The sequence below is a fragment of the Drosophila takahashii genome, chromosome 2L (assembly GCF_030179915.1).
Source record: "Drosophila takahashii strain IR98-3 E-12201 chromosome 2L, DtakHiC1v2, whole genome shotgun sequence".
Lineage (NCBI taxonomy): Eukaryota > Metazoa > Arthropoda > Insecta > Diptera > Drosophilidae > Drosophila > Drosophila takahashii.
In genome coordinates, this window is record NC_091678.1 from 14,617,061 (window position 1) to 14,643,161 (window position 26,101).

At 39.9% G+C, this 26,101-nt stretch overlaps 1 protein-coding gene across 5 annotated transcripts in view; it reads right to left on the bottom strand.

Moving 5' to 3' along the window:
* Positions 1 to 254: 254 nt before the first annotated feature.
* LOC108056628 (phospholipid-transporting ATPase VD) overlaps positions 255 to 26,101 on the bottom strand; it is a 31,481-nt gene continuing 5,634 nt past the window's right edge. For 3 of the 5 annotated variants that reach the window (XM_070211868.1, XM_070211865.1, XM_070211866.1), the window contains exons 3-16: positions 19,750 to 20,981; positions 6,830 to 7,010; positions 6,551 to 6,730; positions 6,356 to 6,480; positions 5,193 to 6,260; positions 4,794 to 5,125; positions 3,105 to 3,477; positions 2,876 to 3,043; positions 2,476 to 2,815; positions 2,223 to 2,408; positions 1,915 to 2,115; positions 1,662 to 1,849; positions 1,460 to 1,600; positions 255 to 1,270 (exon numbers count right to left, since the gene is read on the bottom strand). In XM_070211868.1, coding sequence (XP_070067969.1) covers positions 1,222 to 1,270; positions 1,460 to 1,600; positions 1,662 to 1,849; positions 1,915 to 2,115; positions 2,223 to 2,408; positions 2,476 to 2,815; positions 2,876 to 3,043; positions 3,105 to 3,477; positions 4,794 to 5,125; positions 5,193 to 6,260; positions 6,356 to 6,480; positions 6,551 to 6,730; positions 6,830 to 7,010; positions 19,750 to 20,762 — 4,545 coding nt within the window. In that variant the 5' untranslated portion in view covers positions 20,763 to 20,981 and the 3' untranslated portion in view covers positions 255 to 1,221. The remainder of the gene's footprint in view (positions 1,271 to 1,459; positions 1,601 to 1,661; positions 1,850 to 1,914; positions 2,116 to 2,222; positions 2,409 to 2,475; positions 2,816 to 2,875; positions 3,044 to 3,104; positions 3,478 to 4,793; positions 5,126 to 5,192; positions 6,261 to 6,355; positions 6,481 to 6,550; positions 6,731 to 6,829; positions 7,011 to 19,749; positions 20,982 to 26,101) is intronic. The other 2 variants (XR_011417708.1, XM_070211869.1) reach the window with 2 other exon arrangements.

Genomic DNA, 26,101 nt, shown 5'->3' on the forward strand with positions numbered 1-26,101 from the left:
CATTTGAGTAGCTTGAGTCTGTTCAGCTACAGCTGCATTGAGTGGTTTTCGTATGGCCGTTAACAGTGCGCAAGAATTGGAGTGTTGTAAAGACGGAAATTATTTAAATTTTGTTCTGCCATTTGAATTCCGGGCGGAAACTTCAAGTCCTGGCGGGAATTTTAAATTGAATGTTATAAACTTTAACGACAAACGCCCCCCAGTACGAAAATGGAAATTGCCCTTCCCATTTACAATGATATAATAAACACACCTTTAACGCTTTAGGTAAATATACATTTATTTCATTTAATGATTTCTTGCTTTTCAACAATGTAAATATTCAGCTAACGATTTTGCTCTCTGGTATTCATCCTGTTAACGTACCAAGTTAATTTCGAATTGCATTTAGAGTTTGTCTTATTGTATTCTTTTTGAAGAGGACTACGAGTAGAGTAAATGGTTTAGTACAACTAATGGATTACAACAATCGATTATTACCACTTGTCATTGCATGGTCTCAATAAAAAAGTAAAAAATTCACTTGCTCACACAACAAACTAAGAAACAGAAGGTGAGAAACAATTCTGTCAATACTTGAATCAATGCAACTAACGTACAAGTCTAGGTCTATAGGTATGTGTATAATATATCTTATGCTTAGGTATATCCTTCATGAGTGTAGAATCACAGCCTTTTCATCGAACTCGCAATGGAGTTCTGTTGTGTTTGAATTGTCAAGTATTTCTGTTAGGGTGATACTATGTTAGTCGCTAGTTTAAATAATAGTACATTGTACCCACACGAATTAGCATTGTATTTTCGGTTCTGTTTAATAATAGTCGGTTAGGTTGGGTTCGGATCTAGAGCCCTGGCTCTCTACTTATATACAAATAAATATGTAAACTATGACATAAGTGCAATTGTGCAATTGCTTTCTTTCTAGTGTTAACATTTTAACTAAAACTCGGATATTTAACTCGGAAATCTAAGCACGTCTTCAACAAATCATTCGCTAAACAAATTCTTTCAATTGATCACTAAGTACATTTAAGCTAAATGCTTTCGGAACCTACTGAACGAAGTGGATCAACTAAACTAACGCAATATTAATAATAATCGGTGTCGAAGGCCACATTTTTAGAGTGAAAGCACATGTGTACAAGTTTGTGGGGTTGCTAGTCGTGATTCCTTATCCTAGTTGCTGCTGAGATAGCCGAGGAATTGCATTTTGGCGCTCGATCAGGTAATCGTTGTTATAATCTGATTCTTAGACCCATAATCGGTGATTCTGAAAAAATATATGTAGTTACTTAGTTAAGATTCGAGGCTAGATGGTGAATTTAGAAAGCAATGTACAAATAAAAAGACACAAAATCATAAAATAAAAAAAAGTTACATGCACAAAAGTGAGTAATCATATTGTGCAAAGAAAATCGTTTAAGCTTGCTGTCAATTGAAGTATTTTGTGCCTTTTTACCTATAGATTGATGAGGCTGACGTGGAGCGCGACCAAGTAACTAACAAACCCTCACCTCTGCTGCGCTCGCGTTTGCTTTGCAGGATAACTTTGGTGCTGTCGTCGGGACACAGTGAGATTCGCACTGTGGTTAGGAGCAGTCTATAAAAATGATAAAAATTAGTACAAAATATTTAAATTTAATTGCATTTCTTATACTAACCGTGGCAAAACAGCCACCACTGTGGAAAGCATTATCACCAGCCAGTGGACAGCAGAGCCGAAGCACACGAAGATCACCCAGTATGAGGAGCGCACTCCGAAGCAGTTCAAGCACATCGAATCGTACACAATCGAAAAGAGGTAGAAGGAACCTAAGCTGAGCACTATGGATAAGACATGCAGCACAGTCTGAAACAAGAATTATAATAATGTAAATAATTACCCAATTTAACTAATAGCTAAAACTAACTTACCCAGGAACGTATTTCAATGGCACAGTGCACGAGATTGGCGAACAGGCAGGACGCCGTTATCGTCGTGCCGAACTCCCAGATTCCCACATCGGTCTCCGCATAGGCGCACAGCGCCACAAAGAATATCACCAAGCTCTGATAGAGGGAGTCCAGTAGTATCAGCCAGAAGTCGTGCGGTCTATAAGCTACGCCCAGTCGACCCTGAAATGATAAATATTAATGGATTAAACATTTAGTAATCAGATAGCCGGTTTAATTAACTGGTTTAAAATCATATTTTTAATCCAGAGATTGGCTTTGCTGCTCACATTTTTATAGAGATATGGATTTTTTAACAGGAGATCTTCGGGCACTCGCTTATCGTACACTCCAATCGCAAGAGGCGGCAGCGAGGTGAATATCAAATTGTACAGCATCAAGTACATCTGATCCATCATCACTTGGCCAGAGAAGCCGCAATACAACTGGTACCAGAATATCAGAAAGACAAAGGCCTGATGGAATAGAAGGTTGTTAGATTTATAAATATTTAATTTATATTGCAGATTTCTAAAGACTTACCGCATTCTTATAGAAGAAATACAAAATCATGCGGGACAATCGATCGTAGCACCAATAGCCATGTGCCAACAGCAGGCGCTCCAGGTAACGAAAGCGGGGAAGTGTGAAATCGGCGGCCATCACAGCCTGCATGCCTTCCTGGCCGGAGATTCCAACGCCCACATCGGCCATCTGGATCATGGACACATCGTTGGCGCCATCCCCGATGGCCAGAGTTCGCAGATTGAGCTCCTCTTTGACCACTTTGACTAGGTATGCCTTCTGCAACGGCGTGGAGCGGCAACAGAGCACCGAAGCGCACCGCTTGGACAAGCGCAGAAAAGGCAGAATCAGTTTGGACCTGGTAAAAATAGGGTCAGTAATAAGTTGATGAAAAAATAAAAACCTTTTTAAAACCTACTTGGGATCTAGAATAAAGGTTAACGTCTTTCCATCCACTACCAATGCGCGCTGCTTCTTTCTTAAAGTCTGGCCATAGCCCAACGAGGATGTTATCTTGTCATTCTCCATGTCAGTCAGATAGAAATTGATGGCTGTTTCAGCTGCATCGCGTGACCGTGCTGTCAATCTAAAAAAAATACAGAAAATCAATTTAGAAACATTTTTTTCTACTTTCTAAAGCCAGTTACCTGATCAGCTCCATTTGCTGGGTGAATAGTTTTGCAGAGTAGGCAATATTTATGGCCGTTTCGGGTTTGTCACCAGTCAGAACCCAAACTGAGATCCCAGCGGAGAGTAGCGATGCTATCGTCTCCGGCACTCCATCCTGCAGGCGATCCTCGATTCCTGTTGCCCCCAACAGGGTCAAATTGCTTTCCAATTTCGCAAAGGAGTCGCGTAGCCTTCGCTCGCGATTCTCCAGCGACATCTCGATTTCCTGATGACGCGCCCACCAATCCGTATAGTCGGCAGAGTTCAGGGTCCGCTTGGCCATCACCAAGATGCGCAGACCCTCGCGGGCATAGCGATCTAACTGTTGCTGGGTTTGTTCTCGCAGAATGCCTAAAGTCAAAAAGAAATCGATTATTAAGAAGAACTTATACGGTTCTCCTACGATTGATTCTTTGTGAAATGTATCGAGATTTTCTTTAAGGTCTTAAAACGATATCTATCATAACATTAAAAAAAGATTTTGAAAAGTTTTAAAAAAATCCATTTGACAGAAGTGAAGATATGGCCACGTAATTTTTTTGTTTAATTTATTAATAATATTAATCGACGTGGGGTAAAAAATAATTAAAAATACCCAAAAACAAGAAAGGAAGCTAGCTTCGGCCAGCCGAAGCTTATATACCCTTGCAGATCATTCCTATTAATTAACAAATCGCAAAAATGTTAATTTTCTAATATTTCTCATTAATTTTCCGATCGTTCCTATGGCAGTTATATGATATAGTCGTCCGATTTTGATAAAATTAAAATTGAAATTCGGAAATATTTAAAAAGAGTCATATCCTAGAGTAGAAGATAATACAATAAAAATCAAAGAAGCTAGAATTTATTTCCTATTACTTTTCCATTAATTTTCCGATCGTTCCTATGGCAGCTATATGATATAGTAGTCCGATTTTTTAAATAATTAATTCGAAATTCAGAAATATTTAAAAAATAACATCCCCAAAAGTAGAAGGTAATATTTCAAAAAACACCGAAGCTAGAATTTTTTAAAGTTTTTTTCTTCCGATCCTTCCTATGGGAGCTATAAGATATAGTTGTCCGATCCGGTCGGCTCCGACATATATACTACCTGCAATAGAAAGAAGACTTTTGCGAAAGTTTCGTCCCGATAGCTCAAAAACTGAGAGACTAGTTTGCGTAGAAACAGACAGACGGACAGACGGACAGACGGACAGACGGACAGACAGACAGACGGACAGACGGACAGACGGACATGGCTAGATCGACTCGTCTTGTGATGCTGATCAAGAATATATATACTTTATGGGGTCGGAAACGTCTCCTTCACTGCGTTGCAAACTTCTGACTGAAATCATAATACCCTCTGCAAGGGTATAAAAATTATTATTTTTGCCAAGCTTTCAGATAAAAATAACACCCATAATGGTTTCAGTGCAAAATATAGTCCAAACTTAAAAAAAAAATATTTCATTGGCGGTTTTCTGCAGATCGGCATTTTTAATCTTTATAAAAAATAGTATAATGTTCTGTACATAATTCTTGTTGGCTCCTGAAAGTTTCGTCATGGGACCTCCATTACTTTCTGCATAATTTAATCAAACAATAAAAAACCAAACTGTTTTACAATAAATTATATTAGACGAACCGTTTTCGTACTTATAGATATTAACACAACTCACCCTCGGGACTATTATGCGAGCAGGGCACCAAAACGGGCATGATAGAGCTATCGGCACCCTTGGTGTACAGCACAATCTCCTGGGTGCCTATCTGCCGCACCACAATGGACATGCACTTGCGGCTGGAGTCGAAGGGCAGGACCTTGAGAATCTCGTACTCCCTTGTCGCTCCCGTCGCCGGCATGCTGACCAAAATTTGGTTGGCACTGCGATTCAGCAGGCAGCATTCATAGCTATAGGCCGCATTCACGAGGGCCAACTCATCGGGACTCTCGGCTTCGTAAAGCGGTCGTCCATCGGCGGTTCTGTAAATCGTCTCCGTTTTAGATGATCTGAAAGTTAAGAAGATAAGTGGTTAGTTTATATATTTGATAATATTTCTTAACATCACAGACTTACGGCAACTTCAAGCGCTTTCCCTGAGTTTTGGCATTCAGAAAGGTTGCTATACTAGTAATCTTAGAGTTGATTACCGCCTTGGCCCTTCCTGTGGGCGAAATACTGTTGGAAAGCGCCTTGTTCTTCATCGGCGGCGATGGTGATTCCGACTCGGAGTTCGGTGACGATTCCGCCGAACTGCTGATGGGCGAAAGAGTGGGCTGATGGCTCTGCGCGGGCAGCGCAAAGAGTAGATTGGGCGGCGGCGATGGAGTCACGGATCGTGATTCCGCCAGACGAATATAACGATCCGCTGGAATGGATACGGCCTGTTGCTGTGTCGCTGGTCCATTTAGTATAGTTGTCCTCGTAGTCGTTGTTGTGCTGCTGGCCAACAGCTTCTGACGCTGTTTGCCGTGCTTGAGGTTCGCCGGACTGTTGCCCATTTGCTGCACCTCGATAATTCCGCTGGCATTCATCAGATCTCGATGGGGAGCGGCACCCACGATTACCGTGTTGCAGATGGCCAGCACCACCAGGAACTCCTGGATGCGTTGCGCATGCGGCGTGAGATAGACTCCTTGCGTGAGTTGCGCCATGTCATTATTTAGGTTATCATTCGGAATCAGCGGCGGAGCAGGAGCTCCTGGTTTCGAGTAAATCTTCTCCAGTTCCGAAGGCGGATGATTGTAATCCGAGCCGTTAACAACACAGCGTCGAAAGATCATCTTGTTCTCCGTGAGAGTTCCAGTTTTATCAGTAAATATATGCTGAATCTGTCCCAACTCCTCGGTAATATTCATCGCCCGACATTCCGTCTGCTTGTTGGTCTCCTGATCGTATAAATCCACATTGTTGTGGATGTGAAAGACCTGCAGGATCTTGCACAACTCGATGGTCACGTACAGGGAGAGGGGAATCATCACCTGCAGGATGACGATGTAGGTCCAGAAAATCCACATGCTCTCCATATTGGCAGTCAGTTTATTCGGCGGCAGATATGGCACCGGGAATTGGGTAAACGAGCTCAGCCACATTCTGCAGCCGACGGCGCCAACAACGCACAATATCAACAATATTATCACACACCTGGAAGTAATTAAAACAAAATGATATAAATAATAAGCAGATATTTTTGCACTAAATCTCGTAAACCCTAAAAACCAATCGGTCAACAAACTTACCATATCACATCAATATTCATTTGCTGTTCCACCTGGGAGCGCTTGTACCTTGGACCACTGTTATTCAGCATTGACTTCGTTTCATGTCCCGCATAGACCACGATTCCCTCGATATAGTCCGTATTCTGAAACAGAAAGAACATTGACAAGTTTAGATTGCAGATAGAACATTAGACCTGGCTAAAGTTCACCCACCTTCAGTCTGCTCTCTCTCAGCAAAAGGCACTCGGTCGATATGGGCACGCGCTCCCCAGTTGGATGTATTAAGGCCCCATGGAATCTATATAGCTTCGTTGTCGGCGCATCCGCCTCCACGCGACTCACAAACTTGCTGGGCACAAAAATGCTCTGCATCTCCTCGAAGCCACGTACAACCTGCGAAGAAATTCAAAATATTTGTAGTATCACGTAGCGCTTTTCTGCTTCTGTTTAATTGTTGGCTAATTGTTAGCCAATTGTAAAATGGGAACTCACCTCGCGACGCTTCAGATTCGTTTCCCCGTCCAAATCGCAGGTGTCTATGTAGCAGACCCCTTGGGGGTCGCTTGTCCGCAATAGCAGAATGTCCGCCGGCACCGTCTCGTTGTTGGACAGATGGACAATGTCCCCGACACGCAGGTCCTGCCATTTCACCTTCTTGTACCGCTCCGTCTCTCTGTAACCAAAAAGAATAGTGAAAATTGTTATAGATTGGCTGTCATGGCACAAATAATTTGCACTTAATCCAAGTCAAATTCGGGGAAAAATAAACAATAGCAGCAGGAAATTCGGCGGACCAAAACAAAATATTCTAGATCTTTCTTATTACATTTAATCACTTTTATTTATAACAAATGTCTGTATACATGTTAAGAATAAAAAAGCAAGTACTTTGCAAGTTATATATATTTATGACTCAAGAAGTTATGTAGCGTTATCCCTCAATCTTTAAGGAATTCATCTAAATTTTTTTCAAATTATATTTTTTTTGAGAATTCTGGGGAAATTCCTGGTTATAATATTTAAAAGAGATAAGAAAAGATAAGAAATGATATTACAGTATTTATTTTAAAGTATTTCCCTAGTAACTATATTATTGCATCTTTTTTAAAAAATAAATATTTACAAATGCCAAAAAATCAAGCCCTCAAATGGCATCCCAAATGTCAGCCCCTGGTCACGAAATGTCGCTCAGGCTGTCATGCCTATACAGATATAAATTCCATGCAATATTCATGAAATGCCCGTCATAACCGAAACTCAATTATTGTCAAATGAACACATTGATGGTCCGCCACGCAAGACAATTTACATGCGAGTTAAGTTGGACTGTTTTGGTTGGGTTTCAGTTGGGTTTAGTTTGGTTTGGCTGGGTTATTTGGTTAGTGGTTTAGGGCGGGCTAAGGTCAGGGATTGGGATAAGTGCTTTGTTAATGGTGGGGGATGTGCCAAGTGGCGGTCAGGGCTCGCATGTGGGTCGGTTATTAAAGTAACAAGTAAATTGCAAAATAATGTGCCGCCACTTGGCCTCGACCTTGGCAAAAAGATGATGGTGATGGCGAATGTGGGTGCTGGAGTTTCCCCCGCGTCATCGTGAAAGTAGTGTTCCTCTGTTATTTTCATGGCTTTTGTAAAATTTCGTGTGTCGCATGTCTGTTTGGTTCGGGAATCATGTAATGGCGTCATCTCTGCCCTGCTTAGATATTTATGAAAGAGGTTGCCAAGGGAAAGTGCAAGGACGGGGACAATTCCATTTCATTCAAGTTCATTTGGGTCCGGGTCCGGCGTGAAATTGTTATGGTTGGAAAATGTAATTTTTAACAGTCGCGTGCTCGACCCTCGGCCACAGTAATCCTCAATCCTCCCTGGGCCCCCCGTCTGCCCTGAACTTTGGTGTCCTTGCAGTGCTTGAATCCAGATTGTGGTTCTGACATATCCTGTCAGCCGGCCCGACACACATAGAGTTGCAGGTGAAATGAAAATAAAGGACGGAAAACAGGTCGGGTCGCAGGCAGTTCGGTGAAAGCTTTGGCCATCGTCGTTTTAATTGGGTCATTAGAAAGATTGCACACTCTAACGCAATTTGCTAGCCCCTTTGTGACCATATATAATTATATTTCTGTTGCCATTTTTCCCAACCAACTCTGGTTTTGTGGCCCCCGGTAAATGCAATTCTCTAATTGACAGGTGCCTGCCTTTTGTCGTTCCCATATCACGTTCAAGAGCATGCCACCTCGACCAGGTTCTTCAAATGTAATCACATTTTATTGAGCTTTTCCCCCGATAAGATATTGATTCGTTCACTATGAAGTGGCTTTCTGTATTCCTGTATATGACGAAAGCGGGCAATAAACCTTTATGGCTAAGGCCTTTGCTAGATCACCCCAACAAGCATATCTCTGATTTCTTGGAATTCCTTCAGGTTTCAGAGAATTTTGTTTTAAAGTTAATTGAATTGCGGCAGTGTCTTAATCAATCACTTATGATAAGATTTAAAATCACTGTTTTCCCTGTAAGTTCAAGTTGTTTTTAATCTTTTAATCGCAAAAAAGAGTTTTGCAATAATCAATTTATTTTAAATGTTCAAATGTAATTTATTGACATACTTATCATTTTTGGTCAACAGCTCATTCTCCAACTTGATAACAATAAATCCAAATTAGGTCGCAACGATCCCCGTTTTACAACCGGAACTTGATCAATTGTTTATAAGTATCTGATGTTCTTTTTATGCCCAAGTTGATTTGTTTTGATTTTGCTTTCCCTCTCACTTTCCTTGCCACTCCAAGTTTGCCATATTTTTATGTGCTCACTTTCACTGGGGCGATATATGTATATTTTTTTTAGGTCAAGCGTTACTCACCCGCTGACCGCAGAGACCACGTCATTAATCATATTCCTAGGGATACAAAACAGAAAACTTCAATAGCCGGATCGAGCGGAACAACAAGTGCAAGTTGTGGCGAGAAGGTGACAGCTGTTGGTCTTGTAATTATCATCATTACGGGCGTCGTCTTGCGGCGCGTGACCAACTGTTGGCCAAGTGTCAAGTCCATTAACAAGCCACCGCACCAAGTAGTGCACCCACCGCCAGTCGCGGTATCTTGTATCCCTCGGGGAGGACATACATTTATGCAGTCAGAAGGATTCGGGGGAACAAGGGAGCAGAGGGCTTCGGTTTCACTCCGACAACTTTTTTGTACCAGTCCTGCTTTATTATTGCATGTCACCTAATTGGGCCCTCCCCACTTTAGTCGCGGATTCATATTTACCCCGAGGGCGTCTCGAGCTGTTGAATCTTTAATGGGGTTTTGGCGATGCGCAATTACCGGGCCTGACTCGATTTATTAGGCGTTTTCGAGAAATGCAAAATTAATGCGAGTTTAACTCGACGATGAGCACGTTGATTGCTGAATTATTTGCCCAATTCACAGAAGAAAAAAACAAGAAGACACTCGGAATAAAAGTGAAACTCACGCAACTTCGCAACCCAAATCCAAATTGTGTTTTCGATTTCGATTCGGAAGGAGGGAATGTGGGTCGAGTTGCTGGTAACGCCCCCTAGCGGCACTTAGTTCTCTCACTCGCCTCTCTCCGCGCTTCTCACACGCCCCTCTTGTAGGGTGAAGTTGCAGTGTTTTCCCCCTTCGGTGTGTCAATTAAAATGTTGATGGTATCGATCTAACTCAAAAGCGAGGTTTATGATGTCCATGACGATGGAATGCCCATTTCAGCTGAGTCATATGGACATCCATCTACCCGTATAGTTTATTATTGATCTACGACCCTTTTTGTGTTTCATTTAATTAATGAAGTTTCAATACTCGGAACTCGTGCACCAGATTGGTCAGTAAGTACACATAATGACTATGCCAGATTAATTTATATGATGTAATGTTACTAAGGTTGCATTTCATCTTATTATGAAAACACGTTTTTTAACCTCGTTCATTTTCCTCAATCAATGACTAACGAGAATATTTGTAACGATCAGCCGCTTTGCTTTACAAAAAACCAATGCGATAAGATAAGTGCAACTGATATTTATAGTATTCCAAAGAATCAGTGCACATGGTGCGGCTCACTTTATGTAGGCCAATTGCGTCATGGGTTGCGATCTTACCTCGCCAAGAAGATCTTGGACCCCGAGAAAATTGCGTTCAGTGTATTGAACCGTGCATTTGATTATTTAGTGCTCCCATCTGGCCGAACTGCCTCCCTCCTTGCCGTCGTATTCATGGAAATTTATGTGGCCAAAGTGGGTCATGCATGTTCGTTGGAGGTAGTTATGGACCTGGGAATAGTAGGGTAATTTTCCTGAAGTTCGCATAACTTGGCCGGGCAATAGAAGTGGGCAAATGCGCATGCCTCCGTCCGTTAGCGAAGTCAATAAAACGTTGGAGCATAAACAGGAACATGGGATGGGGAATGGGGATGGGGATTGGGAATGAAAAGGAAAATGGGCAGACGGCTATCCGCTAATATGTAAGTTCATGTAGCGACAAGGTTGTTATTTAAAGGCATGTTCCGTAGACCCAAAGTAAACACGCGTGGCTCGGCGATTAGAAAACTGAGCCCAGACAACTGGGGAAACAAAAACACCGACTACGACGCAAATTAGGCAAAAGCCAACGAAGCATTAGCCAGGTTGTGTAAACATAACCTGAAGGACTCGGCGGGCAGGATCATCCCCTCTCCACTGGTTTGTCATAAATAATTCAGCATTTAATAAGTCCATATCCCCCGGAAATCCCCATTCCCATCCTGATGAGCCCCGGCAGATAAAGTTGGCCCGACAACGGACTATGTACCGTGTGTACTTCACTGATGATGGTGAACTTGGGTCTAGGTAAATTAACACTTATTTACTCGATTCTGATAGGCACACTATTGCCGGTGGAAATCTAATATTTGGTCGACTCTCGATTCGCTGGGGAAAAGTTTTGGGGCTCACTGCCACGTTTGGAAATCATTAGGTTAATGTTTTCCCTTGACATATTTATTTTGAACTTTCTAGTTTTATTAGATTTGAAAAGAACCCACACCAAAAAAAAATCAAAAGTGTAAGCTCTCTAAGCGTTGTATTAAAAATGTACTAGATGTTTTATAACAAAGTGGTATTGACCTAATACTAAACAATACAAATTCTATACTCAGTAGTATTAATTTCATATGAAATGTTATAAACTTAATATTTTGTAATTTCATTTCCAAACCGAAAGTTTCAATTTAATACTTTAAAATGTATTCACTGGGTGCAGTGAAGAATATTAAAGTATTTTTCTGCTGCTCCTCTTTAAATGACATCAACAGCTTTTGTTAATGAAAACTTTAACCACCCACCACGTCGTAAAGTCTGACCACTTTGAAGGTCGTCCTTGCAATGTCCGTCATGCTGTGCTTGGTTTTTCCGAGCTTTATTGGTCTGAGCTAATGCACTCGAGGCGCACCCAAAAGGCGAACCCATTTCCTCTGAGAACCGAGAACGAGAACGAAAAACTAAAGGCCAAGCAAACAGAGCACGAAAGTGATTTCTATAATACATTTTTAAAGTTCCTCCATTCAAGCGGAGGAACCATGTGGGGTTTTTTTTGGGGCGGTGGGTGGTGGTAGGTGGAAAAGATACGCCCACGCACACTGGCACTCAACTCGAACAGCAAAACAGTGCCTCATTAACTTGACTAAGAGCCATCGCGCATGAATCAATCATGTAAACATTATTAAAGCACAAGTTGTGGGCGGTGGGCGATGGGCGGTACACGTAGAGCGGTTCAATGGAGCCCAAAGCTACCGCTAGACGGGTGTGTACTTAACCCACCTTTGGCCCACTCCGCCGCCCAAGAAATGAAAAGACAGTTTGGTCATGTAATTAGCTCGTTGCACGCAACCGAGGACTTTGAAATGAGAAGTTGGCTTAACCAAACATGTGAATACACATGTGAATGTATGTGGGTAGTCTGTCTGCCCCTTCAGCGGCCATCGCTCAATTGCCCGCCTAAATTAATTATTAATAAAGCTCTTTTCCCCAGGCGAAGGAATGTTGTTGGCGCAGGCGGGCAAAACTCATATGACAATTATCGGCCAGCAATGCAAGTAAGGTCAATTATTGGGAAAGGCCAAACAAAAGTCAGTTTATTTGTCCAGCCATCCAAACAGCCGAACAACCGAACTGACGGCAACTGAATGCCCAGTATCTCATTCTCATATTTCATCCAACTATCGGCATTTGTCTGTGGAGCTATTCGAGTTCCCTTGGATGCGGGGAAATGTAAATGTTTCACTGCTCTCGATGCGTCATTTGATATCTATCTGAGATTCCTCTTGTATCTCAACCAGGGCTGTGAACCCATATTATTTTTGCATGGGTTCGGTTCGGGGTTCAAACCTAATCGACAGATAATGTTCCGGTTTGCGAACCGGTTCAATGATGAGCCGGAGCAGGGTTCAGGTTCGAACCAGGGTTCACAAAAATAAATTTTTTTTTAATGATATAATAAAGTTAACATTTATTTCCATGTACACTCAGGGAAAAAATTGTTCTGATTGTGTCTGAAAACGTGTCTGTTTGAGTCTCAAAAATAGCTTTATACCGTTTGGTATCATTATAAGAATTTATGGTATTATTTTAAGAACGGATTTTTAAGACCGCTGTTCTTACTCTAAGAACAAAACCTTCTTAAATTTAAATTTATTTTTAGTACAAAAATAAATTTCTTTGAATGCTCCTGTAAGCATTCTGCCATGGAAGGAAATAATAAGGCCATGGCCTAGGGGCCAAGGTGCTGGATTCTGGTATTATTTTGTGTTTGGGGGTACGAGGTTCAATTCCCGCTCACAACACAACTTTTTTTTTTTTTAATTAGTAAATTAACAATTTAACTTTTTCAATACATTTTTGTTCTTAAAGTTATTAAGGAAATATTAATTGAAATACATTTGAAAAACTTTTTACTTACTTTGACTTATCCGGTTTTTGAACCGGGGTCCTCTCGCATCAGAGGCAGACGCCTTACCAACTGGGCCATCGCACCGTGTTTCGCGCGCGTCCATAAGTTCAACTTAAATTTAAATTTACTGGTCTTAAATCAATACCCTTTGGTATCAATATAAGAATATGGTCTTAAAAAAATAAAAGAACAAAACGGTAGTAATGTAAGAAATTCGGTCTTAGATTTTTTCGGTCTTTTTTTTCTGGGTGTATTTTCATTGAAATATGTACCATAACATTAGGACTTATAAGTAAAGTTACAAGATTTATGATTTATTAATTTTATTAATTTAGTAATTTTAATGTGGTCATACTGCGAAAAGTTTTGGAAGATGATAGTTATATATTATTAGATTGTTTGAGTTAGATGCAGTCATTGCATAGACAAAATATTTGGGCATTTTTATTTCCCTTAGTAAATAAACTTTACGTTAATATAATCAGAAAACCCCCCACAATGTTGAAAAAAAAACACGAATACACAAAATAAATTTTTCGTGAACCGAACCAAAATTCAAAAAAAAAAAGTTCCGGTTCGGTTCCGGTTCAATTATAAAAGAATTCGGCGCTCCGTTTTACGGTTCGGTTCGTTTTCTAAAAAAAGTGAACCACTCCGGTTCGGAGTGGTTCAGCTCCGGAGTGGTTCACAGCCCTGATCTCAACAACGTTTTGCACTTGGCAATCGTTTTTTTGATGCCTGAAACAGGAGTTGCAGCGGGAAATGTTAGATTAGAAGGAAGAAGAAACATCTAGTCAGCTCTGAATGTAAATAATGAAGTGGGCATTCTCCCTCGCTGATTGCAAATTGTGTAACTGATAGCAAAACAAACAAAGTCTTCCGCTTGGCCCAGTCGAATTGGGATCAAACAATCACATTCTCTGTTGGCTAACAACTAATGGCCTTTCAAATAATATGGTGGAATTTCAGGTAATGTTTGCTCAGGGCGGACCCGGAAATTCAGAGTCTCAATATTTGCAAACCAATCAAAAGGAAGTTTGATGTAATACCTAGTTAAAAAGGAAAATAAAGAGAGTGACGTAATTGGAAAACTAAATTAAACTATTTAACTCATCTCAATGTTCTTGAACGTGATATATATTTGGTTCAGCGTTTGCCTATTTAACTTTCTATCTAGGTAGACATACTATGTATGTCATTGGACCTGATCAAATATTATCTCAGTTGCTTCAATTGGAATTTCTCTTGAAGGTTAACAAACGCTCAAGCTTGACGATAATTCTATCTTGTACTTGTTCTAAAAAATTAACATACAAGGTAAAAATTTTATCGCTTAGTTGATATTTTAGTTTCGATTAAAATTTAGTAGCAAAATTAATGATCGGTTGACATTTTGTAGAAACTTGGTGTATTGGCTTTATTGAATTGGTATCGAAGTTGCTGATAAAAGTAAATACAACATATGATTTTTTTTTATTTTTTTGCAACTTTGGGTATCTATGTCTGAACCCAAAGTCATCACCTGCCTGACCATATTTTCCCCTTAACTTGTCCCTGGGCAAAACTCTGAGCTTTGGCTTTGCTTGAACCCAAGACAGTTGGAAACAAGCCACCGGATCAGTGACACTGCAAGAAAACCAGTGAGGACGGGCAAATATGAAGAAAACAAATCGGAAAACTTGACCAACAGCAAACGGCAAACACAACCGACAATTGCAGCATGGTGTTAATGGTCTCTGGCAGGGGCATCGGGTTTAGCCTCCACCGAGAATGGGAATCCGGCTAAGATGGAGTCGAGTCGAGTCGAGTCGGTGGTTCTTGCTAGACAAACGCCGCGCTGTACCACTAACTACAAACATATACGAGTCTCCCAGGCTGGGACTGAGATTTGAGATCGAGACCGAGTCTAAGGCAGTAAACGATGATTGCCAACCGGTTTGCTTGAATGGGGAATGAAAAACCCGTTTGTCTGTTGCTGTATTTTAGCATTTTCAATGTCATGAGTTCGGGCTTTACACTATGTGCTTGTGTGTGGCACGCAGGCAAAAATTAAGCCTTTTACCAAATCGAAACAAACAATAAACCAAACACAAAAAAAAATAGCAGGAGGAGATCAACGCTTTGGCACAAGAACTACAGATACGCCCCAGTAGAGCATAACTATTAGGGGTCTGTCATATTTTCATTCCGATGATCATCACCACCATCATCACCTAACTGGCTTTAGAACACCACATCCGACAGATACATTTGGTTATACTGTTCTGCGGTCGTATCGCGATTGCTTTTCAAGGTTAGCGTTCTCTCTTTTTCGAACCCGCAACGTGCCCCACACAAATTCTTCCCACAACCTTGATGGCCGTGTTTTATATTTAATGCAGAGACCTCAAAATCCGAACCAAAATCATAGTGTTGACTTAACACTCGGAATATATTCATGCAGTTTCGGTGAAAGTGCACACTTGACACCTGAGAGAATCAGCAGCTGATTCACGCCCATCTCAAGCCGTCAGTTAAATAAGGTTTTTCCCACATTTCAGGTAGTAAACTTTTAGTAAGTTGAATAAAAGTGCGGATAAGTGGAATTCTAAATGAGGCTATTGATTATTTATAAAATTATTCAATTTAGCCAAAGAAAGTCAAGTTCAAAAGTTTAAACAAAGTTTCTTCACAGTTGGTTTAGTTTTTCGAACAAACTTTAGATTAATCAACTTTTTAATAACATTCAGCGTCATAAAAATTCTGATTTTATGGTTCCCGTTTCTCACTCATTAATAATTTTGGAATTGGGGATTTCATTGAAATACCATTGCTCCGAAATGCAATTGAAATTCCGCAAATTTTGGTCTTTAGTGTTTACAAAAGGCAATAAATAATCATGAAGAAAAACGAAGAAAATTTAAATATTTAATTTATTGGCGAATTGCAGTGAGTGGCAATCGCTGCAGTTACAGTTTCCGGCTAATTCTAGAAAAAATCTTGCATCGTTCAGATTGCCAGATGCGCAAGAGTATTGCATAACTCATTTTGTTTTGCAAGCAGAAAACTTTAACCATATAGCAGAAAATGCAATGGTGCGACCTCGTCTTCACTTCGATAAGCGTTGAGAATTTTTATTTCTGCTGAGCACTGGAATCTTTCGATTGCCGTCAAGAGACACAAAAGTAACTTGATTGCAAATTTATTGCACTATTCCAGAGATGACTCTTTGCTGGGCATATCAATAAGTAAATAATTGAGACCGTAAATCACCGAGAATTGACTCAAGTCAACATTATAAAATGGAGCAGCGATTGAATCAGCGGATGCTAGTGTGAGTTCAATTATTTTTGAGTCATCTAGGATTTTTGCATAAGTTTTGTACATTTTCTCCAGTTTGATAAAAAAGTCCACAAATAAGAATAAATGACTCACTTGCCCTACTAACATTTATTCCTTTTTTAAATTCATATCTAGTGTATTTTATTTTATTTTATTTTATTTATTTGTATTTCAAGCTTAAAATAGGTTTTAATTATTCCATCGGCTTCCTGATTACGTATCCGAGACTAATTCTGTTTGGATTTCTTTGTGTGAATTTAATTTCAAATTAATTAAACTCGCAGACTTTTCACACTTCAATTTAGGTTTAATCACCCGGTTAGCACGTCAAAAACGATTCGATTGGGCTGCAATTAACACGACATTTAAAGAGAAATTGTTGCAAAAAAAAACCTTTAAAATAAAATCTAGATATCTCCCAATGTGAAATATTTTGACTTCACCTTGAGCCAATAATTTGTTCATTCGTAATCACAATAATAGTGAAAGATGGAGCGAAGAAACCTCGAGCAGTTTACACTCCCAATTGAGTTCGCAATCATGATTCATTCGGCGATCCCCACTGCACATGGTCTTGAATTCGATTCGTGGACAAAAATCGGACAAGCGTGAGATGGTCAGGGCCGTTAAACTGGAAACGCTGCCCCCACTTGTAAATGTGCGATCTCTGGTAGGCCTGTTTCTCAGTCCCGCTGCCTCACTGTACCGAGGTTTTCAGCCCCAACCGGCTGTGAGTCAGTTGTCCAGTTGACTGGCTGCAACTGCCATATTTAGTGGGCCCCGTATGCGTGTCATTTGCATGTAACGTGCGGCTTTTGTGAACGGCAACTTGGGAAAGGACGGATGGTGAGCTCGAGTGGTCTGCAATGGCTCAAAGATTTCATTTATATATTTCAACATTTTTCAAGATATCAGTAATCCTACGATAAAATATTTTTCTGATTACTTTACAAGAAAACATTTCCATTAATTTGATTAAAAATCCACTTCTTGGAAAAAAATTTTATTAGTCATATAAAAATATTTTTGGGAAAAAATTCTTTGAAATTTCCCAAAAGAAATAAATTATTTTATACTTTTTTCAAAGGAAATTAAGAATTTTGTAACTTATGACTTAGTTTTATTTATAGCTTATGAAAAGTCGCTTGAAGTGCTGAACCAAATATTGTAGGCTACCCGATTTTTAACCACTGTGCAGACACGTTTTGCAAACAACAGTGACACACAACTAAAACGCTTTGGTTTATGACAATTGTACAAAGAGCGGGTTGGAAAATAGGGAAATGCAAATATAATTAGCAACAACAATGTGTAAGTTCATTGGTCAGCACACAGAGCAAAAAAAAAAATAGTTTTACATGAATTGATACTGAGAGACCAAATTGTATTGTTTAGTTTACTTGGGGCCATTGTCTTTTTGTCTTTGGCGCTTTTTTTTGACTAGCTACTTCTCGTGCAAACGGGAAGCCAACAATTGAATAGCAAGCAGTGATGAAACTTGGAAAAAAAAACTGTGAAAGAAGACAATTGAGGTTAAAGCACTACAATGAAAGTTACCTTTCGCGTATGATATTGCATTAAGTTTTAAATCATAACAAAATAATTCAAATACAAACATAAGAGTATAATTTATATATCTAAAACTTACTTTAAAATTTTAAGAATGAACGGAGGGCTTGATTTAGTAAAGTTGATCGTCCCGATTTTAACCAAATATTCTTAAAGCCGTTTTCTTGTCCATTTGTAAAATTTAAAGTAGGGTTAAAACCTTGAAATCGTATGGAAAATTAGAGTTTTAACCCTAGTTTAAATTTAAAAGGCGTACGAGAAAACGGTAATTTTGGAGATAAGAACTGATTTCGTATTAAGTTTTCCAATCAGCACCAAAGAAATACCTTTGGTAACCCTTTTAAATGTTGTTCTAAAATAACAGAATTTGACTTGTAAAAACTTGAGATATATAAGTCTTATATTACGGTATTAAAATTGTTTCTTGACTTGTAATTTATATCTAAAGATGGTAAATCAATCAACCCCTATCCAATTCCTGAATTACATGTAAATTCTATTTTTTCTCCAGTGTAAGTACACGTGCAATGCAAGTAAATTGTCACTTGGTTCGAAAGTCTGGCCAACGAAAGGTGAGGGCAGGTAGGTAAAAAAAGTATGCGTCAACCACGAGCCAATGTGGGACAAAAGCCCAAACCCAAACCCAAACCCCAAGAAACGGCAGAAAAGAGACAGCCGAAGCGAAATAAAAAGAAAGGGGGGTCCGGGGAAAAGTTTAGTTTAAACAGTGAGGGAAAGTTTAAGCAGCGCTATTGTTGTCGTGGTTGCGCTTCTGCTCTCCTGGCAGTTTATCGATTTCTAGATCACGTTTTAAAATATGTAGGTATACCAAACAAATCGCAGACGGGACGGGACAAACAATTTCCATCCAGCAACCAGTGGTCGTTTGGGGTGGGATTGGAGCAACCCGGGGCAGACTACATACATAAAACCAAAGCCAAGTGGCTCGTTAAAATCTGTCTTGCCCGGAGGGTTCGAAATCTGGCAGCCGGAGTCATGTTTTTGCTTTGGTTTACTTTTCACAAAGGCTTCTGGAAAGTTTTCCTAACGGGAAATTGACAAATTACCGGGGAGATTGTGAGAATAATGGGGCAAGTGCCGGGCTTGTGACACTTGTCCCATTATTGACAAAATCATTTGTGGGTTTAAACTGGTTTTGTGAATGAATTGGACGACGCATAATTCAATTATTTAAATTTTCGGTTTGGTTTAAACTAGTTTTTATGAATTAAGTCTTCCTTGAAAAGTGCCTTGTTTATTTGTTTGTTTAGCCCATCGAAGTAATAAGTCATCTAGAATTTTTTATCGCTCGCTACATTTGTATGTATACCTATTGTTGAATATAATGAATAAAGCAATTTTCAATAAACTTTGGGATTTTAGGATTTCATTATCATTTATCGAATCACTGATTGTGGAAGAGCCTAACCTTTCACATTTTCCTTTGTTTATTTGTATGAATCATTTGATGAATCAAGAAATATATTTATTTACTTTTAGGGGGTTTAATTTATTTTTAAGTAATTTCTAGTATTTTAATATTTGATTTCTATATTTTAGGGAATGTATTGAACTCACCCATCGTACACCCGACATGTCGTATTGTTTATCCTTTTGTCAGACGCCCTTCTCCGGCGATCCTCGAAGAGATCCTTTACGGCCGTTACTCCCAGGACGAAGAGCACTGGAATCATGGCCACCTCCTTGCCAAAGGCGCTTATTTCCGGCACCCAATTGAGCAGGACGATGAAGATGAAGTACAAGTTGGCCACTCGATGGAATTGCTCCAGCAGATTCTTCGGTATGAACGAGAGCAGCGTGTACTTCGTGGTCCGTATCTTGTTGCCCACAAACTGTCCGTTGGGATGATCCCTCTTGGGAGTCTTTGGCGGCACCGTGTGATTGGGCACCACCATCCGATAGCTCCGCTCCTCCAACTTATCGGCGGTGTTGTAATTGCACAGACTGAGGCGTTTCCACCACGGCGGTGCCTCTGTGCGCCGCAGTGTGTATATTGATTCGGATCGCGAGGCCTGCCGCGAGTGACCACGCCCCCCGGTCGCCGAAGTGGGCGCCGAAGGTTCCCTCGCCGGTTCCTCCTTGTGACCCGGTGGCAGGATGAAGTCCGTCTTGGATCCCACGCGACTATGACCTCGTCCCGCGGGCGCAGCACTTCCGGGCGGTGAGTCTGTGATCTGACCCTGCGAGAAAGCCCGCTGGTGGCCCTTCATGGCCGACTTTATGGGTCGCCCGTTGGCCCCAACGATGGCTCCGCCGCCATGGCTAATCGAGCGGGCATGGCCCCGCGAAGGAGCCGCCATGGCCACTCCGGGAATGCCCTGTCCTCCGCCTGGGGCGCTACCTACCACCGGATTGCCGCCCGGAAAGACATAGGTTCTCTCGGGCTCGCTTGCTCCTCCCAGACCCGTGGACGTCGTCGTCGTCATCATCAGGCTGGTGGTGGCGGAATTGACACTGGCATTGGGTATCGCCGACGGCAGAGAGTCGCCAGCCAAATTGGGCGGTGCGGAGCGCTGCTGCTGCACTACTAGAAACTTTCGCCGCAAGTCTTCCGTGTTCGCTGAAGGCATCTTCGCAAGCCACAACCATCAGATTAAATTCTTCGGCCTGGCCACGATCTACCTCGGATATGTGTGGGTTATCAGCGGCTTATCTCAGTGTCTGTGGGAGTTGGTATCCCGTTGAAGAGGGGCTCCTTGCGATGTAACAAGCAAATGCTGATCCTAGCACCTGGACACGAATGCTGGGCGTGTCATCACTGACCCCTGAGTTCCAGAAGCCATGACCATCTAAAAGTGAACGAAAAGAAAATTCAGTTAGTTTAAATAAATTTATATATTAATTATATGAGAACTAAATAATTTTATATATCGACCGATTTTTCCCCCTTAATTGCAAAAATGTTATTTTTCGTTTAACATCATAGTTTCTACAACCTTATCTTTTCTGGAGTCATTACCACAATAATTTTTGCGCCCTTGAAGACGTTATTAAAAAATTTATTTCATTTTTTTAACGTTCAATGTATGTTTAAATTTAATATTTAAACTAAGTCTGCGTATAAGCCCCTTGATAAGAAAATCTACACATGCTTCATAAAGCTGGTCATAAACGTTGCTCGTGTTGTACATAAAAGTTTCATAATACAATAAGAAATAAAATTAGTAAGCAGATTATGTTAGAAAATGAAAGAAAGAAATATTTTTTAAGTAACTAGCAAAATTATAGGGTATATGAAAAGCGATAGAAAGTTGGAAACATATCCAATTACAAATTACATTCGGAGCAATAAAAACATAACGCGTCTGGTTAATTGCTGCCCAAAAGTTTATCGAACCCGTCCGACGCACTCAACCACCGAAAATATATTAAAACGAAATATAACAATAAAAACGCGCGCTTTTAAAGCTCGCCCTTGATTCAAGACTTGGGGGCTTCCGATAAGCCAAAGAGCCCGAAAACCCAAAAACATCACGAAAAGAGCAGTAGCGAGCACAAAAGACCCACAAGGTCAAGCGTAACGCGGGTGCAGGGAATGGGGGCGTTTGCTACTCCGAAACCTGCATGTGGGTTGCCCTCTGTTGTTTTTAGATGGCACACAGCTGCTTTTCAAGATTTTTCAACTCAATCGATTGCCGCATTGACAGAAGAAAACAAAAAAGTTCAAGGTGTCCGAAAAAAAAACATTTTTCACAATGGGCTTGAACTTTGATTTTTTAGCTGTCAAAAGTGTCAAAAGCGAGGTCAACTATTATTGGAACCTTACTTCAAATTGGCGAATGGCAGTGAGCCTAGACTGACTGGTATCTTAAATCGGCGCGTGTTACTTCCTGTTTCTTAAAAAAACAATTCTAAAGGTTCCAAAGCTTATAAATGTTATACATACACAGAGAGAATTTTTCATGAACGGTTCACTTAAATTAAGAATTTTCTACTCAAAATAAAACCAAGTACTCACTTTAAGTACAAAATACTTACTTTCAGTACCAATTTTTTAAATAAAATACCTTGGAATTGAGTCTTTTTAGAGATTTTTTTCTCAGAAAACGGGGACAAATAAGAGAGAAACAACATGGTGAAATAAATAGGCTTTTTTTTTGAAAATTTGTCAACAAAATCAGTATTTCCTCAAATTGAGAATACAAATACTTAATTTGAGAACGTCAGTCTTCTTGCTAAATTTTCTCTGTGTACTTAAAAATGTTAAATGGTCGGATAAAGCTTATCTGACTTCCCTTTTAAGCTGAAGCTAAAACCTTATCGAGAACATTCTACTTCTTGAGAAAACAATTGGAATTCATTCATCCTTTATTTCAATAAACAATAAACAGATGCCACATAAAGAGAGGCTTTCTATTATTGAAATGTCTTCACTTCAAACGCGATCCGATAAGGAAAAAAATGCATGCATATTGTTTGAGTGTTTGCAATTGTACCACTCTTTGCTTTTCAAGACATACAACATTTTTCACATTTTCACTAAAACATTATTTTATTATGGCAATATTTTTCTTGCTCTCGGGGCCAAACGCAGCAATTTAATAACAATAAAATATTTATATTTAACTTTCCATGCTTCGCACTGCTTAGAGCTAAATATCTACCATGGGTAACACTTGAATAAATTAAAATGTTTACTTGTGAACGCTTTACATTCACGATATCTTGGTTTATTTGTTTTCCCGAGGTCTTTCTTAAATGCCCATTTTTACTTAACTTTTTGCCACTTTCATCAATGAAATATGTACAAATTAATAACATTCAATTTGTATTTAATTATACCCGTTACTCGTAGAGTAAAAGGGTATATTGTATTCGTGCAAAAGTATGTAACAGGGAGAAGGAAGCGTTTCCGACCCCATAAAGTATATATATTCTTGATCAGGATCACTAGCCGAGTCGATCTAGCCATGTCCGTCTGTCCGTCTGTCCGTCTGTCTGTCCGTCTGTCCGTCTGTCCGTCTGTCTGTCTGTATGAACGCTGAGATCTCAGAAACTATAAAAGCTAGAAGATTGGCATTTTGCATGCAGATTTTAGGAATTCCTACGCAGCGCAAGTTTGTTTCAAAAGGGTGCCACGCCCCCTCTAACGCCCACAATCGCATATATACGATTTTAAAAATTTTAATATTTTGGAAAAGTAAAAATGCAGTTTTATTGTGTTTATCAATACCTATCGAAATGTAGAAGAAATTTTTCAAATCGGACCATTCGTTAAAAAGTTATGCGTGATCATCGTTTTCTATCTCTATCTCCATCTCCCTCGCACTCCCTTTACCTGAGTAACGGGTATCTGATAGTCGGGGCATCCGACTATAACGTTCCCTCTTGTTTTCGTTTTATTTCAATGGGCGATGAACTAATTTGGGAAGCCATTCCGAAGAGCAAACTTGCGCCATGGCGTAATACAATTGCCAAATATATACATGTGCATATATGTACATCCGATTGCGGTTTCTATATATGTACGTTATACTAACGAATACCCAAAGAATCTTCAGTGGGCATAAGAAAGCTAAAAATGAATTTGGCACACGACCGAGTTCAGCTATACATTTTCTTTCTTGTTTCCTCGGTTTTATATGATTTAAATTAGTAAAATCATTTTGGGCAAATCATAAATCAAGCGGTGAAATAAAACTTTCTTTGCTAAAATGTTTTTGGGATTACATTTTCTTGCCTTTTTTTTCAGTTCTACTAGTTCTATATGGTTAGTCATTTAGCTTTCATTGGCTTTTTGACTTTGTCATGGCTAAGAACCATAAAAAGACAAGCCCCAGACAAGAATGAAAAATAAAATAAAATAAAAAAGAAAAGTGCAATAGAGAAAAGAATGAAACTTTTACCAAGTCTGTCTGCGACTTTTAATTTTCCTTTCTTTCCGTTTTACGAGCTACAAGAAAAGACTTTCGAGTGCCAAAACTTGATTTATTTTACTTGCCCCGATGGGTTAAACGACCTCAAGAAGGCGGCCAGACTGATAAGTTCGCTCCTGCCCCGGCTAATTAGTGGAAGCCCCTTCGATGGCCGACTTCAAAGTGCCTTTTGTATCTATGTATGTGGACGTATCCGTATCTGGCTTTTAGCTTTTGCGGTTGTCGATACTTTCAACCGTATTGAGGTATCGAGCAGAGGCAGCCGCAATAACAAAATTGAAATTATTTTTAGCCACGCACATGCGAAATAAAGCGAGGAGATAAACATTTCCACCAGGCCAAGCCCAAAACCGGGTGCGATTACCACAATCGGGCATCGAAACAGGCCGAAAAGCCAAAGAGAAACGGGAGCGGGCCAAAGATAACAAGAGAGAACGCTATAGTCGGGTTGTTGTCCCGACTATCTAATACCCGTCACTCAGCTAAAGGGAGTGCGAACGCTGTGTCGGGTTGGTGTCCCGACTAATAATCGTAACTCAGCTAAAGGGAGTGCGAGGGAGATAGATATATAATTTTTGATTGCGTATAACTTTTTAATGAATGGTCCGATTTGAAAAATGTCTTCTACATTTCGATAGGTATAAATATACACAACAAAATTGCATTTACACTTCTCGGAAATCTTTAAAGATGTGGGCGCAGGACCCATTTTAAAATCGTTAGTGGGCGATTGTGGGCGTTAGAGGGGGCGTGGCGCTCGGCTAAAATAAACTTGCGCTGCGTAGGAAGCCAAAGAATATATGTGGGAAATCTCAACCTTCTAGCTTTTGTAGTTTCTGAGATCTCAGCGTTCATACAGACGGACAGACAGACAGACAGACAGACAGACAGACAGACAGACGGACAGACGGACAGACGGACAGACGGACATGGCTAGATCGACTCGGCTAGTGACCCTGATCAAGAATATATATACTTTATGGGGTCGGAAACGCTTCCTTCTAGCTGTTACATACTTTTGCACGAATCTAGTATACCCTTTTACTCTACGAGTAACGGGTATAAAAATAAATGGCGATTGTGCCGTAAAGTTCATTGCATTTTGAATAGCAACCGAACAGAAACAGAACAGACGCCAGATGTCTAAGATGCTCATTTGTCATTGTTATTGAACTCGGCGAGAAACGTTTGAAAACAGCAATTGACGAGGTGAAAAACTCACATAGGAATCGGCAAAGCTATTAATATTAAAAATTGCTTGGGCAATATTTTTCGTTTGAGTGCTCACTTTAGTTCAATAAATACCCGACCTTGCATTGAAAGCGCATTTATGGTCAGGCCAATTATAAATTAATTATATATATGTGCATATAAAGCGGGCAAATAAATGCAAACAATATGTTTAGTAATTATTATAATTCGAGGCGCATATCTTTTTGGAAAACAATGCTAGCCCGAAGCCTTTCAAATATTTAATGAGTTATATCTAAGATTTCAAAACCATTTTAAATCAATTAAATTTGGATAATCAAAAGTTCAGTGGGTAAAATATCTCAACTACAACCCTTTATTTTTTGAATGCGCAATATGGAATTGTTTACCTATTGTTTTGCGTTGAACAATTATACAAACCTATCAAATTTTGAACTGTAACATTTGGTCAAAAGGTAAATTCCCGCAAATTGTTTACAAATATTTCTGAAATTTATTTATTTCAAGATCGATTCATCTCCTCAAGATCTTAGGCCAATAAATAATTTTGCAACAAAGCAAAAATCCAACAATAATTGAATCTTCTACGTTCTAGTGTTTTTTTTTTAATTCAAGCTTCTACTGGCTTATTTATTTCACTTTCCCTTCATTAACTTAAAAGCTAAAGCCATTTATCGGGTTCAAAAGCACTTCGGTGCCAGCTGTTGTGCCATTTTTCCATTCGAGATATTAATGCCCGTACAGCGGGGCGTATAATTGATATGGCAATCTGAGCGATGAATAATTATTTTCAACGATAAGAATAAATATAGCAGTAAATT